General features: G+C 37.9%; 5 protein-coding genes across 5 annotated transcripts; 3 read left to right on the top strand and 2 right to left on the bottom strand.

Moving 5' to 3' along the window:
• Window positions 1-1980: 1980 nt before the first annotated feature.
• ADD37 (Add37p) lies at window positions 1981-2679 on the top strand (the record flags this gene model as incomplete). Its single annotated transcript, XM_071051352.1, has 1 exon — window positions 1981-2679. One exon carries the CDS (start codon window positions 1981-1983, stop codon window positions 2677-2679), a length of 699 nt encoding a protein of 232 aa, XP_070907699.1.
• Window positions 2680-3888: 1209 nt separating this feature from the next.
• On the top strand, window positions 3889-6927 carry RTP1 (Rtp1p; the record flags this gene model as incomplete). The annotated part of the gene is made up of 1 exon (XM_071051351.1): window positions 3889-6927. One exon carries the CDS (start codon window positions 3889-3891, stop codon window positions 6925-6927), a length of 3039 nt encoding a protein of 1012 aa, XP_070907698.1.
• Window positions 6928-7515: 588 nt separating this feature from the next.
• HSC82 (Hsp90 family chaperone HSC82) lies at window positions 7516-9648 on the top strand (the record flags this gene model as incomplete). The annotated part of the gene is made up of 1 exon (XM_071051350.1): window positions 7516-9648. One exon carries the CDS (start codon window positions 7516-7518, stop codon window positions 9646-9648), a length of 2133 nt encoding a protein of 710 aa, XP_070907697.1.
• A 368-nt stretch (window positions 9649-10016) lies between these two features.
• RNJ42_01183 (uncharacterized protein) lies at window positions 10017-11402 on the bottom strand (the record flags this gene model as incomplete). The annotated part of the gene is made up of 1 exon (XM_071051349.1): window positions 10017-11402. One exon carries the CDS (start codon window positions 11400-11402, stop codon window positions 10017-10019), a length of 1386 nt encoding a protein of 461 aa, XP_070907696.1.
• A 492-nt stretch (window positions 11403-11894) lies between these two features.
• On the bottom strand, window positions 11895-12611 carry MRPS17 (mitochondrial 37S ribosomal protein uS17m; the record flags this gene model as incomplete). The annotated part of the gene is made up of 1 exon (XM_071051348.1): window positions 11895-12611. One exon carries the CDS (start codon window positions 12609-12611, stop codon window positions 11895-11897), a length of 717 nt encoding a protein of 238 aa, XP_070907695.1.
• Window positions 12612-13151: the final 540 nt, after the last annotated feature.

Below are 13151 nucleotides of genomic sequence, written 5' to 3'. Positions count from 1 at the left end.
GTGGAAAGATTAGAAATTGAGTATTTTTATCTCGAAGGGTGGGGTTTATATATGTTTTAACATTTAGATCCAGAATGGGGACATTATGATGAGTTGCCAATAATATAGTCATATATCGCTGTTACCTTCCATTACGGATTACCCAAGTCTAACCAACCCAATATATTTTGCCCTTAATATGCCATAATAGCAATGTCTTCGCAGATAGTTTCCATCTAGATATCCTTTATCATTATATTGTAGAGCCTGTTATCCATAAAACGGCAGTAACAGGCGAGCATGGATATAATAAGATCAGATAGAAAAAAAGGAAGGAGAAAGCTATTTTTTCGAGTCACTTGTACTTCTAAAATGAATCTTTTGGGAAACTATAAGCGAGAACTAACGCTCTATGGAATTATAAGAAAAAAAAAAGAAACATTAATGACAGGTCCCTTTAGCAAGGCAGGCACAAGCGAGGTGATCGCGAAGGAATGACTGAGAGAGAGCAAAACAAAAATTATTTTTTTTTGGCAACAGCCACTCAATCCGGGTAAAGCCTCTATATACACGTGCATTTTAAACACAATTAACGGATAAACACATGACATGTAACACGACCAAGTATCTCTAAACGAGTATCAACAGTGATATACGTACACAATGATAAGAGACCCAAAAATAGTTACCCTCCTCCGAATTGTAAAACAAAACCATTAATTAACGCTTATATAGCAAAGGAAAAGACGTCAATATAAGCTACCTAAATTATAGCTATTGAGTTGGGCTTTTTCTACATCACCCTCTCCCTATATATTTCACAAACCCTCTTTTTACTTGGATTCATTTTCAAGTAGCTTCACTAATATTTACTATATTTTATTAATACAAATTCAATTTGTTTTTTTAGTTTGTTAAATGTGGTTAAACCCTTATTTTAGGGGGATCAATTGTATACAAGGAGATCAATAGGAACTATATTTTTGTATTAGGAAGTGATAAAAAAATAACGTAAACTATATTTAGCCATCCTTCATCCCCCCCATACTGAGAATATCTACCCTTTATATTTTTTCTCTGCCGTTGTCAAAGGAGAAATTCTTTGATAAAATAGCATTAGAACTACATTACAATAGAGGTACGGAACAATAGAGTACAGTATAGTACAGTGGTTGTAGAGTAGAGAACAATTTGACCGTTTATAATCCCCATATTTCATCAACAAATAACTTTTTTCCTTTGCACATGCACAATACTCTTCTGCTGTTTCTTAGATGGTAATAACAATCGTATCGGCTTTTCTTTCTCTGTGCTACGAGAAACCGGTCACTTGAAAATAAATGACACAGAAAGTAGCGGAGGGCAAACTTTGGGGGATGCAATGCAAATCTCGAATGTTTTATAGTTTTGATGTCTTACGGGAACTTCTGAGTTCATATAACAAGAATAATAACCCAATACTAGCTCTCTCTTCTTTGATTAGGCCCCTCGAGCAATAGAATATCCGTGAATTAGGAAATAGAGACAAAAACGGCAAAGAACAAGGAGAGAGAAGGGCTACAACTCAACATGTTTCCTTTGACAAAAAACAGAAGAAGCCAACACTTCCTTTCCTGTGACATGTGAAGGGCTTTCTCTGTATGTAGATCCTTTATTTGTTATTCCTCAATTCACAGACTGGCAGAAACACACACACAGACACACACATAGAGAGACTCTCTCTTCGTAATACTAATGAATGATGTGTTCAAGCCCAGCTTTTATTATTTTCTTTTTACATTGCTCTCCCTCCATCGCACTGTCTTTTGTACATTTATTTATTATTTATCTGATATATTGAATATCAATTTGCCTTAATTGTTTTGATTATTTAAAGGACTTACCTTTTTGCTTTGAAATAGTATATAATAGTATAGAAATTATTCTCAACCCTATCCCAATAGATTTAACAGAAAGTAAATAAATTAAAAATAGACAAAAAAAAAAAAAAGAAGGTGTGAGATGATGACGAACGCTTTACCTATTAAGAGCTACCAGAACTGTACTGAAAACGATGTTGTTGGTTATAACGATTGTCCGGAATCGTTGTTTGTGCTGAGCACCGCTAAGTCCAAGAGAGCAAGGCCCAGACGTATACCTGTAGGAATCCACGGTGCTGCAGAGACTAACTACATCACATCCACTGGTTCATCAGGTTCTGCCTCTGATTCGCGTTCTTCCTCTTCCCCATTGGATGACGACGAGAAGTTGAGGTTGCCTAAGGCACGTGTAGCAAAACGCACCGTGGTACCGCCACCTCCCATTGGCAGAAGATCAACCTCTTCATCTTTAGTCTCTTCCTCCTCCTCTATCATGGACATCCCTTGTGCTACAAGCAGGTCTTCGAGTATGAGGTCTGTCGACGAAGTGGTTATATCAGAGGAAGAACTGCTGAAGAAAGTCTCTAACATTATCCAGACAGACTCTAAGCTGGTAGACAAGGAACTGGAGTACTATAAGAAGAAAGTGGACTCTTACATCGAGCCAAGTTTGAAAAACTACACAGTCAAACTCCTATTGAGTCACTTTTTCAATGAATTGGAAACTTCGAAAGACAGAGAACAAGCCCAGAAGCTGCTAGTTAGAGCTATCACTTCCGATACTACTATTAGCAGCTGGTGCCCAGCTTTCTTGAAGATCTTCGAGAATGCTAATTTATGATAACGATATTAACACAATGTGGGACGTAAAGAGTTGCCTCCCATTTTCTGAAAGCAAAAAACGAAAGCCCCAATGCTATTTTAGAATGCCCTGAAAGACGAATAAAACATAATGACTTCCTAGAGTTATAATAAAGATGAAATAAAAATAAGAAAAAAAAGAATAACAAACACCGTCTATACACAACTTCGAATTGAAGATAAAAAAAAAATCATATAGATGCTTCATCACCTCTACATTCAACAGACAATAAAAAACAAATAACAAAAAACTCAACATTTTTTTACCTTATCTCGTTTACCCATATTACAAACCTAAAAATAAAAAATAAAAAATTATCACACCAAAATATCTGAGTTAATGAATGGCTCATTAGATTGAACCTATGCTACCGTATAGCCATTCCGATAGCTTAGAAGTGTTAAGCTAACTCGACCTCGAATCTCAAAATCTTTTTTCTTCTTCTTTTAATTCTATTTACCAGTATCCTATGAGATTCCTACATTTTATTTTATTTTTATTACCTTTTTTACTGTAGAGTAACATCAAAGAGACCCTCTTTACATCCTTTCCACGTATAACACTTTTTCCTTTTATTGCGTCCGATATACTCACGATACCACCTATTTAATTAAATATTTTCTGCTACTCAACTTTTATAATCCTTTTTTAAAAATAACTACTTGATCTTATTTACTGTTCGGATATATAAATTTCTCTTATTAATTCCAAATTAGTAATGCTTTATGATAATGGAAATATTAAATGATAGCTAGTAACTACCTTTGAAATATCATAATTGGTTTCTCTTTGTAAGGTGCTATATATTACGATATGTGGGAATATATACAACATAATCTATAATTGCTATTTTAATGATAATTACAATCTATTATACTATGCAAGAAGAATCCATTATACTAATTCAAATATATAGTTTCATTACAATATGTTAATTTAAAGAATATTGTAAGAATATTATATAAGTTTTTGAGTTTGCACAGAAAATGCCGTAGAACAATATTCTATAGTGCTCCGGTTGTGAAGAAAGGTGGAAAAATATTGAAAAAAAAAAAAAATAGTAAAGCTGTGTAGTGACTGTTAAATAATGCGATGAGCTGGATAGACACCACATTCTACTTATTAAAAGTCATCCCAACTCCCATATCTATAATTATTTATTGTTCTAACTCAATCCAGATTTCAGTAATGAAGAGTGATCATAAGGTTCAAGAAAATGATATAAAAGAGGACAAGAAATTAGCTTCATTAATTGGAAAGGAACCAGAATATGTCCGTGACACGCCTTTAGATAACTACTTTAGTACGCTCAGAATTGAGTTAATAAATAAAGTAGGTGATTTCAATGATTCGAATACTAGCCAACTGATACATAAGTTTCTTGGATTTGAATCCCATGCCAATTTTGTAAGATATCTGCTGAACAGTCTATTAAAACTATACACACTTCTAGAACGCACACCTAAAATACAGCAAGAGGAAGCGGAACTTCTTCCAATTTCTCTTCATGATTTAAAATTTCTTGATGAGCTGATAAATCTTCTGATTATACATGGTATCGATGCATATCTACCGAAAGATGTGAGGATCCCTCCAGAGGAAAAGCAGATCAATAAATTCAAATCAGATATCAAGGAGAAGAAATATGATGTGTCAAAAATAGAAGGGCGTAACGATGAACTAATAGTAGAAATAGCTAAAAAAATATGTCCAATCATGTCAGCTAGTAAGAACAGCTCTACCGTCAACTACTTATCGTCAATATTGGTAAACGGAGTAATGTATCCAAATTTGTACATAGTAGTTGCGTACATTACATTGGTTCTTAGAGAATCACTACCGTATAGTATTGATATGTTAGAAGATGTCCAGGAAACATACTCGATGATGAAAACTTATAATACTTTTATTCAAACTATACGAAATCCAACAATAAAAGATGCGATTCTAACTAGGTTATCAACATTGCCACTAAGAAGAAAAGAAAATGGGTTACTCACGTTGATTGATTTTATATTGGGGGTACGTGAGCAGGAAGAGGTTCACATACAGAACTTCTCGAGACTTAATCAGATATTATTGACAAGACCAAAATCCATGAACAATATGTCCTATTTAACAAGTCTTTTTGATCAGGTATACGCATGCCTTCAATATGTCAATAGACCACTAGTTATTAGCGCGTTGAACGGAGTTATAACCGAGTTTTATTTAAGAAATAAAAAGATTGTTCGTGATTTCCTATTTCACAGAATATACAAGATATTCTTTAATGATCCGGTCAGTAGACACGGTTATGCCGAGCTAAATGATTGTATAAATATTATCGTTTCCCTTTCAAAAAATTCGTCTAAGGACCTGTTAGTTGATTTTGTCACCAAAAACACCCAATCGAACGAGAAGGTAGACCTTTCGTTTTTCCAATACCTGTGGGTCTATGCTGTTTTCTTGAAAAGATCACATGCAGTAACTTCCAACAAATTGATAGTAGAGGAAAAGGAAAATGATCTGACTAAGCAGATTGCCTATTATGAAGTAATATTATCTCTCCTAAAGTCTTTGCTTCTATCGGTAGGGCATACAAGTGATATTTTAGCCATGATTAGTGCTAATATTTTACATTATGATCATGAAGAATGGTACTTCATGCTCGATTCAACAACTAAGTTACCTTATATTGAAATTAAACAGAATAAAGTCTCAAATGAATTGAAACTAGAACAAAAAAATGTCGAAGCTGGTATCTCAGAAGTCACCTCTCTACTTAATAATATGGATCTTGTTAGCGAGCTATTTGTGGAACTATTAAAACTAATAGATAATACCGAGGAGACCAAAAAGGTTTTCCTAAACGTGTTTAGGAGATGGATAGAGGATACCTCGACTAAGAACAAGAAAAGAGAATTGAAAACTTTGGATGTGGACAACGAGAAGGATAACCGAGGCAATCACATGCTGGTCTTGATGAACTTGAAGCTTTCTCAACATCTGAACGATGAATTCAAGTCAGAAATAATTGAGAAAGAGGCTGATATTCTGATAGTGATCATTGAACTTATGGATTTCATCCAAGACAATGAGAATAACAAAACCAGAAGTGCTGATTCCGATGACGAAGCTGATTCCGATGACGAAGAAGAAGACGAAGACAAGGTTAACAATGATGATGGCTTGCTTGACGAAGCGTCAGGCAGTTCCATAGCTATAATCATAGCCTTGTTAACCGCAGTGATAGACTCGCATTCCACTAGCCAGCTTTCAAAGTATAGAAGCCTGATTGTCCAAGTGAACGACAAACTGAAACGCTATTACCCGAGCGAGTTTACTGCGCTAAAGGAGAAACTAAGTACTGTCATCTCTTATAACAAGAGTCAAGAAGACGAAGCGAGCCTTCTAGAGGAAGACCAACGCACTCAGGACCAGGAGAAGTTGGACAGGGCTATCGCCGAGCTTGCAGACCCACTCGTACCGATCCGTGTACATGGTCTCACCGAGATCCGCCAGCTAGTCACGGCGGGACACAGTTCCCCTGTAATCACCACAGAGCGGGTGGTCAAGATTCACCTGGACTTCCTGAGCCATTCCGACGCATTCATCTACATGAACGTGATCAAAGGCATGAACGACCTGCTCGCCGTGAAACAGATCGGCGGCAGTGTTCTACAGGAACTCCTCAAGCAGTACGGCAGCCCGCGCACCAGACTGGACCAAGTGCTCAGGATCGGTGAGATCTTCACGAACTACATCCAGTCGCAGGGCCCGTTGTTCACGGGAACTCACGCAAACCAACTCATCGACACCTGCCTCCAAAGAGTCCGCGTCCCAACGCCTACCAGCACCAGCACCAACACCAACACCAGCAAGAAGAACAAACCTGTTACAGACATCCGTATCAGAATGTCCGCGCTCTCGTTACTGGGCGTCTGTGTCCAGACCAACTGCCGGGGCATCCCGCCAGAACGACTCCGCGACATCTTCGACTGCGTCTTCGGGATCCTGCAGCTGGAGACCGCAGAGGACCGCGCGGTCATGCGCCGCGCAGCGGCGCACATCGTCCACGACTTCCTCCTCGCCTCCCACGACGACCCGGACCACCACACGGAGTTCCCACAGCCCTACACGAAACAGAGACTCGCCACTTTGCTCGCCTACGTCAAACAGCAGGACTCGGACTACCTCGTCCACCAACAAGTCTCCACCGTACTAGAGGAACTCACTTTGTTCTAGAACCTTCTAGAATAAAAGAAGGCTTTAGGACACTAAGGAAAGGGAACAAATAACAGCCCGCGGTCACCATCCACGTGGAATGCCATGGAATGCGATGGAAAGAAAAAAAAATCAAAACTCGACAAACAGAATTTTTTTTTGGGTTTTTTCCTGCAGCGGTTTCTGTGGAGAATGGAGCTCCCACATACAAAAAAAAGAAAGAAAGAAATGAAAAAAAAAAAGTTTCTTCGATGTTCGATGGCGTTCCTGCTGTGTCTTCTACGGGTCTCTCCTCCTTCCCCTTTATTCGTACGGCATTCTCTAAGACACACACACAAATACCGTATTTCTATTAGATTCTTTTCGTTCTTTGGTTTTACATATTTTTTTATTTTGGGCGGGTATATAAATAGGCTGGAAGTTTGTGTGATTTTTTTTTTTTTTTTTGCTATAGTATTTAATATCATATAGTCCTCCTTCTACCATATCTCACTGTCGTTGGTTATTTTAATTTAAAGAACAAAAAAGTGGAAAGTAAGGGACTTGAAGAAGATAAAGAGAAGCAATAAATAAAATAATACATACTACAAAAAACAACAACAAAACATAATGTCTTCTGAAACTTTTGAATTTCAAGCTGAGATTACTCAATTGATGAGTTTGATCATCAACACAGTCTACTCTAACAAGGAGATTTTCTTGAGAGAGTTGATTTCTAATGCTTCTGATGCTATTGACAAGATCAGATACCAAGCTTTGTCTGATGCCAAGCAATTAGAGACTGAACCAGAGTTGTTCATTAGAATTACTCCTAGACCTGAAGAGAAAGTTCTAGAGATCAGAGATTCTGGTATCGGTATGACCAAGGCTGAGTTGATCAACAACTTGGGTACGATTGCCAAGTCTGGTACTAAGGCTTTCATGGAGGCTCTATCCGCTGGTGCCGATGTTTCTATGATCGGTCAATTCGGTGTCGGTTTCTACTCTTTGTTCTTGGTCGCTGACAGAGTCCAAGTCATCTCCAAGCACAACGACGACGAACAATACATCTGGGAATCCAACGCCGGTGGTTCTTTCTCCGTCACCTTGGATACCGTTAACGAAAAGATCGGTAGAGGTACCGTTCTAAGACTTTTCCTAAAGGAAGACCAACTTGAATACTTGGAAGAAAAGAGAATCAAGGAAGTTGTCAAGAAGCACTCCGAGTTCGTCGCTTACCCAATCCAATTGATGGTTACCAAGGAGGTCGAGAAGGAAGTCCCAGAGACCGAAGAAGAAGAGACCAAGAAGGATGACGAAGAGAAGAAGGACGAAGACGACAAGAAGCCAAAGTTGGAAGAAGTCGACGAGGACGAAGATAAGAAGGATGAAGAAAAGAAGACAAAGACAGTCAAGGAAACCGTAAAGGAACTAGAAGAATTGAACAAAACCAAGCCTTTGTGGACCAGAAACCCATCCGAAATCTCCCAAGAAGAATACAACGCTTTCTACAAGTCTATCTCTAACGACTGGGAAGACCCATTGTACGTTAAGCACTTCTCCGTTGAAGGTCAACTAGAATTCAAGGCTATCTTGTTCATTCCAAAGAGAGCCCCATTCGACTTGTTCGAAGGTAAGAAGAAGAAGAACAACATCAAGCTATACGTCCGTCGTGTTTTCATCACTGACGAAGCCGAAGAATTGATCCCAGAATGGTTATCCTTCGTTAAGGGTGTTGTCGACTCTGAAGATTTGCCATTGAACTTGTCCAGAGAAATGTTGCAACAAAACAAGATCATGAAGGTCATCAGAAAGAACATCGTCAAGAAGTTGATCGAATCCTTCAACGAAATCGCCGAGGACTCCGAACAATTCGATAAGTTCTACACCGCTTTCGCCAAGAACATCAAGTTGGGTATTCACGAAGACACCCAAAACAGAACCGCCTTGGCTAAGTTGCTACGTTACAACTCTACTAAGTCCGTCGATGAGTTGACCTCCTTGTCTGACTACGTTACTAGAATGCCAGAACACCAAAAGAACATCTACTTCATCACTGGTGAATCCTTGAAGGCTGTTCAACAGTCTCCATTCTTGGATGCTTTGAAGGCTAAGGACTTCGAAGTACTATACTTGGTTGACCCAATCGATGAATACGCCTTCACTCAATTGAAGGAATTCGAAGGTAAGCAATTGGTTGATATCACCAAGGACTTCGAATTGGAAGAAACTGACGAAGAAAAGGCTAAGAGAGAAGAAGAAATCAAGGAATTCGAACCATTGACTAAGGCCCTAAAGGAAGTCTTGGGTGAACAAGTTGAAAAGGTCGTTGTCTCCTACAAGCTATTGGATGCTCCAGCTGCTATCAGAACTGGTCAATTCGGCTGGTCCGCTAACATGGAAAGAATCATGAAGGCCCAAGCCTTGAGAGACTCCAGTATGTCCTCTTACATGTCTTCCAAGAAGACATTCGAAATCTCTCCAAAGTCTCCTATCATCAAGGAATTGAAAAAGAGAGTTGACGAAGGTGGTGCTCAAGACAAGACTGTTAAGGATTTGACCAACTTGTTGTTCGAGACCGCTTTGTTGACTTCTGGTTTCACTTTGGAAGAACCATCCTCCTTCGCCTCCAGAATCAACAGATTGATCTCTCTAGGTTTGAACATCGATGAAGAGGAAGAGGAAGAAGCTGCTCCAGAAGCTTCCACTGAAGCTCCAGTCGAAGAAGTCCCAGCTGACACCGAAATGGAAGAAGTTGATTAAACGCAACTATCTATTAGCACAAATTATAGATAAAAAAAGAATAAAAAAATTAAAATAAAAAAAGAGTAGAAATAAAGCCCTTGTACAAATAAAATAAAATAAAAGGTATTGTTCTTACAAAAATTTTATTTTTATTTTTTATTTTTATTTTCTTTTATGTTTTTTTTAAGTTAATTAAGTTCATGTTACATTAAAACTCCTACGAAACACACACCCTTTATTCATTATTCATTTCATTATGTATGTAAAAAATATTTGATATATATATATATATCAACCAATACAAAAAAAATAATTTAAATTCGTGAAGCACAAAAAGCAAATAATTAAATGTTTTTTTCCCAAAATATAAGTAACTACCCCGTAGTTTAGACTTGTAGCTTGTCAATCTCCAGTTTATCAGAGGCCTTCTTAAGTCCCTTAATTTCTTTAATTCTTAATTTCGTAAGGTATAAATGAAACAATTTTTGCCCAATAAACGTTATACCAAACCCTATCATTGTCGAAATCGTTTTCATATCATAAAATGAGCAATTTGGTATAAAAGTCATCTTCAGTCTATCGCGCAAGAAGAAATAAAGTTGTAAAAGCCCATGTCCAGTCCATTTAGTGGCAAGTGGAACCGCTAATGCAGTGACACAATGCTCATATATTTCATCTTTTATCAAAATATCTTCGTTGTTAGTATTCTCATCTAAAATTTGATAGACTACTTCATCAGAATTGTAAAAACAAGAGTATATTTGATTTAGGGTTATATTGTAGCATTTGGAGACTAAATCAGAAAGAAATCCTCGATATAATATAAAGAACAACTTTAGCGATAACATGGAAATGATGACGGGATCATTGGTCTTGAACTTATAAAGCGATAAATTCATGTATGCCATAATTGGCCATGCAAAAAAGGCCACTGAGGGAGAGTTGTAGGGATTCATAATCTCAAATATATATATAGGGAAAATGGCCAAGATAGAACTAGCTCTTTGCGGAATTGACATTATCCCTGGCATTGACTTCAGGTATACATCTAAAGCAGTTGTAGTACCAACATCTAAAAGTTTTCTTAGTATATGCTCCGGGAAGAAACATCGTAACTCCCAAAGGGCTAACTTTAACCACCATTTGCAAACATTAAATGGAGTAAAGAATGGTAATGACAAAACTGCAAGTATTCTTATAGATTCTCTAAAATAATAAACCGCATCAAGTAACCACGAATTACTCTTATATTCAACATTCTCAACAAAAGGGTCGGCCTTACATTGTGGACATGGCCCAGACTTGATAGGCGGAAGCCTATTTAGATAATTTATTATCATAGCACCATCTTCATGTGAAGTTAGGCTCTTATAATAAGAAGGTAGGAATGGTAAAAAAACTTTATGCAGTATAGGGTTTGTTAATATTAGTAACGGAATTGATGTTGGCTTATGAAAATCCCGGTGTCCATCAAAATAACAGTAGAAACTTCTTTTCACCTCTTTTCGTATCTCCTCATCGATGACACTTCGATATTGATCAGCATTAGTCCCAATATTTTCTCTGAGTAAAGACGTAAACACCTTCTGACTGAGATCAAAATTCCTGTTGTATAACCATCTAAAGTAGCACTTTTTATGTATCTGTAGGTTACATTGACAAGTATGCAACAACCACGCTTCATCGATTGGCTCCTCTTCCAAACACACCCAACAGAGACCCACCGCAGGTGTTCGTCTAGTTCTCTTACCCCAGATTACGAAATTCCACATTAGCTTGTATGTTTAATCTGATCAGAGTAGTTCAATGAAAGTAGCTATCCAAATATTTATAAACCCACTAGAGAATATAATCAGTGCTGCTCTTGCATGCGGAGTCCCTATAATATAAGGGTGGGTTCAACTTTATTACCCTTTTAACAGAGAAGAATGGAGCTCTACGGCGATTTCTATGACATCATTTTCATAAGCTCATCGATTAATATAATAGTGAGGATGTCAATATTATTATAGCAATGAATATGATTTTTGTTATTAATTTACAGATATAATAAACTCATTCTAATCTAAAGGTAACAACATTAATAATGACGTATTTACACGGTTGCTAGTCTATTTATTGGAGTGTAGTTGAATCTAGGAGGACAACGAGAGTCGTCTTTTTCCATATTCAGTTTTCTTAATGTTCCCCAATCATTGAGGAGGTGAGTCTGTTCCACTGATATATTTGACAACGATACTGGTATGGATTACATTCAATTGAATTCACAGCTCCTTCATCACATATTTTCTTACAAGGTTTTTCATGATATTTTTTTGCAAGGATTCTGGAGAATTCACTTGATTTTGCTTTAAGAATTCGATTGCTTTTTCACGATCAGCCATTAGATTTGCTATCCTAGACTGGGCATTATCTATCTTCTCCTTCTGCGATACCAAATCCTCTTCAATGGCGTTAACATCTAGTTTTACCAGTGTTGTGAGTGTCTGTGGTGTGAAATTATCAACCCCGTACCTTTCCTTGATCTTTTGAATCTCTTCACTTAGTTCTTGTGCTTGCAATTCCTGTTCGCTACGGTTTGCAAAATGGGACTGTAAAACTCTGATGTCTCTCAAGAGCTGGCCGTTCTGGTAACCAAGCCTTTCTTCTCTCCTCTCTAAAAACTGCTTCGTCTTCTCGGTCTCTTCGTTCAGAACATCAACTTTAGCCTGTGCTTCAAACTGTGCAAATTGCTGACCTTTATTCCTGATAATCTCTGCAATGGCAAAGGATTTCCACTTTGACAGCGGCCTCGTGCTCTCGATACGAACCAAATCACCTTCACGGGTAATCTCACCTTCGTCATGTACCAGGAAATCCTTCCTACGAAATAGTTCTTTGTTAATCCGCTTGTTAAACACTTTCCTCTCGACCCTAACTTTCACGGTCTTCTGCATCTTCCCTTGTGAAACCACAAGCCCTATGAAATTCTGCCTAGCCATTTATTTCTTCTTAAAGTTGGTTGTAGTTATTTCAGTTGCAAGGGATTGGGGGGTAAACAAATAAATTTTAACAAATCGTTGATCAATTGCAGCTGATTTAGAAAGTATTTGTCTATTCATTCACCATATTAATAACCTCGAATAACAGAAACCCAAATGCCATTCCCTTCTCTCTCTCTCTCTCTCTCTCTCTCTCTCTCTCTCTCTCTCTCTCTCTCTCTCTCTCTCTCTCTCTCTCTCTCTCTCTCTCTCTCTCCCCTCTGAGTTTTGTCGCTTTCGGCTCCACCAGCAAACTCGCTATACACGTATGTATCATGTGCATGATTACCCTGATATACAAACGTGATTGCCGTATACATGTATATAATACTAACACGTGGGAAGTAATTATTTACGGCATCATTTAGTTACCCGGTATTATGGTGTCAAGCTGTTTTTAGGTTTCAGTCCTCGTGCGTGGTTTATTGTGGAGGGGTGGGGGTGGGTTAGGGTTAAGCTTGCTGTACTGGGTGTTTTCTCTGTACAGGCCCTTCCTTCTAA

The sequence above is a fragment of the Nakaseomyces bracarensis genome (genome assembly GCF_045282275.1).
Source record: "Nakaseomyces bracarensis strain CBM3 chromosome Unknown Scaff6_0, whole genome shotgun sequence".
Taxonomy (NCBI): domain Eukaryota; kingdom Fungi; phylum Ascomycota; class Saccharomycetes; order Saccharomycetales; family Saccharomycetaceae; genus Nakaseomyces; species Nakaseomyces bracarensis.
This window is presented reverse-complemented; position numbering and strand designations above follow the sequence as displayed.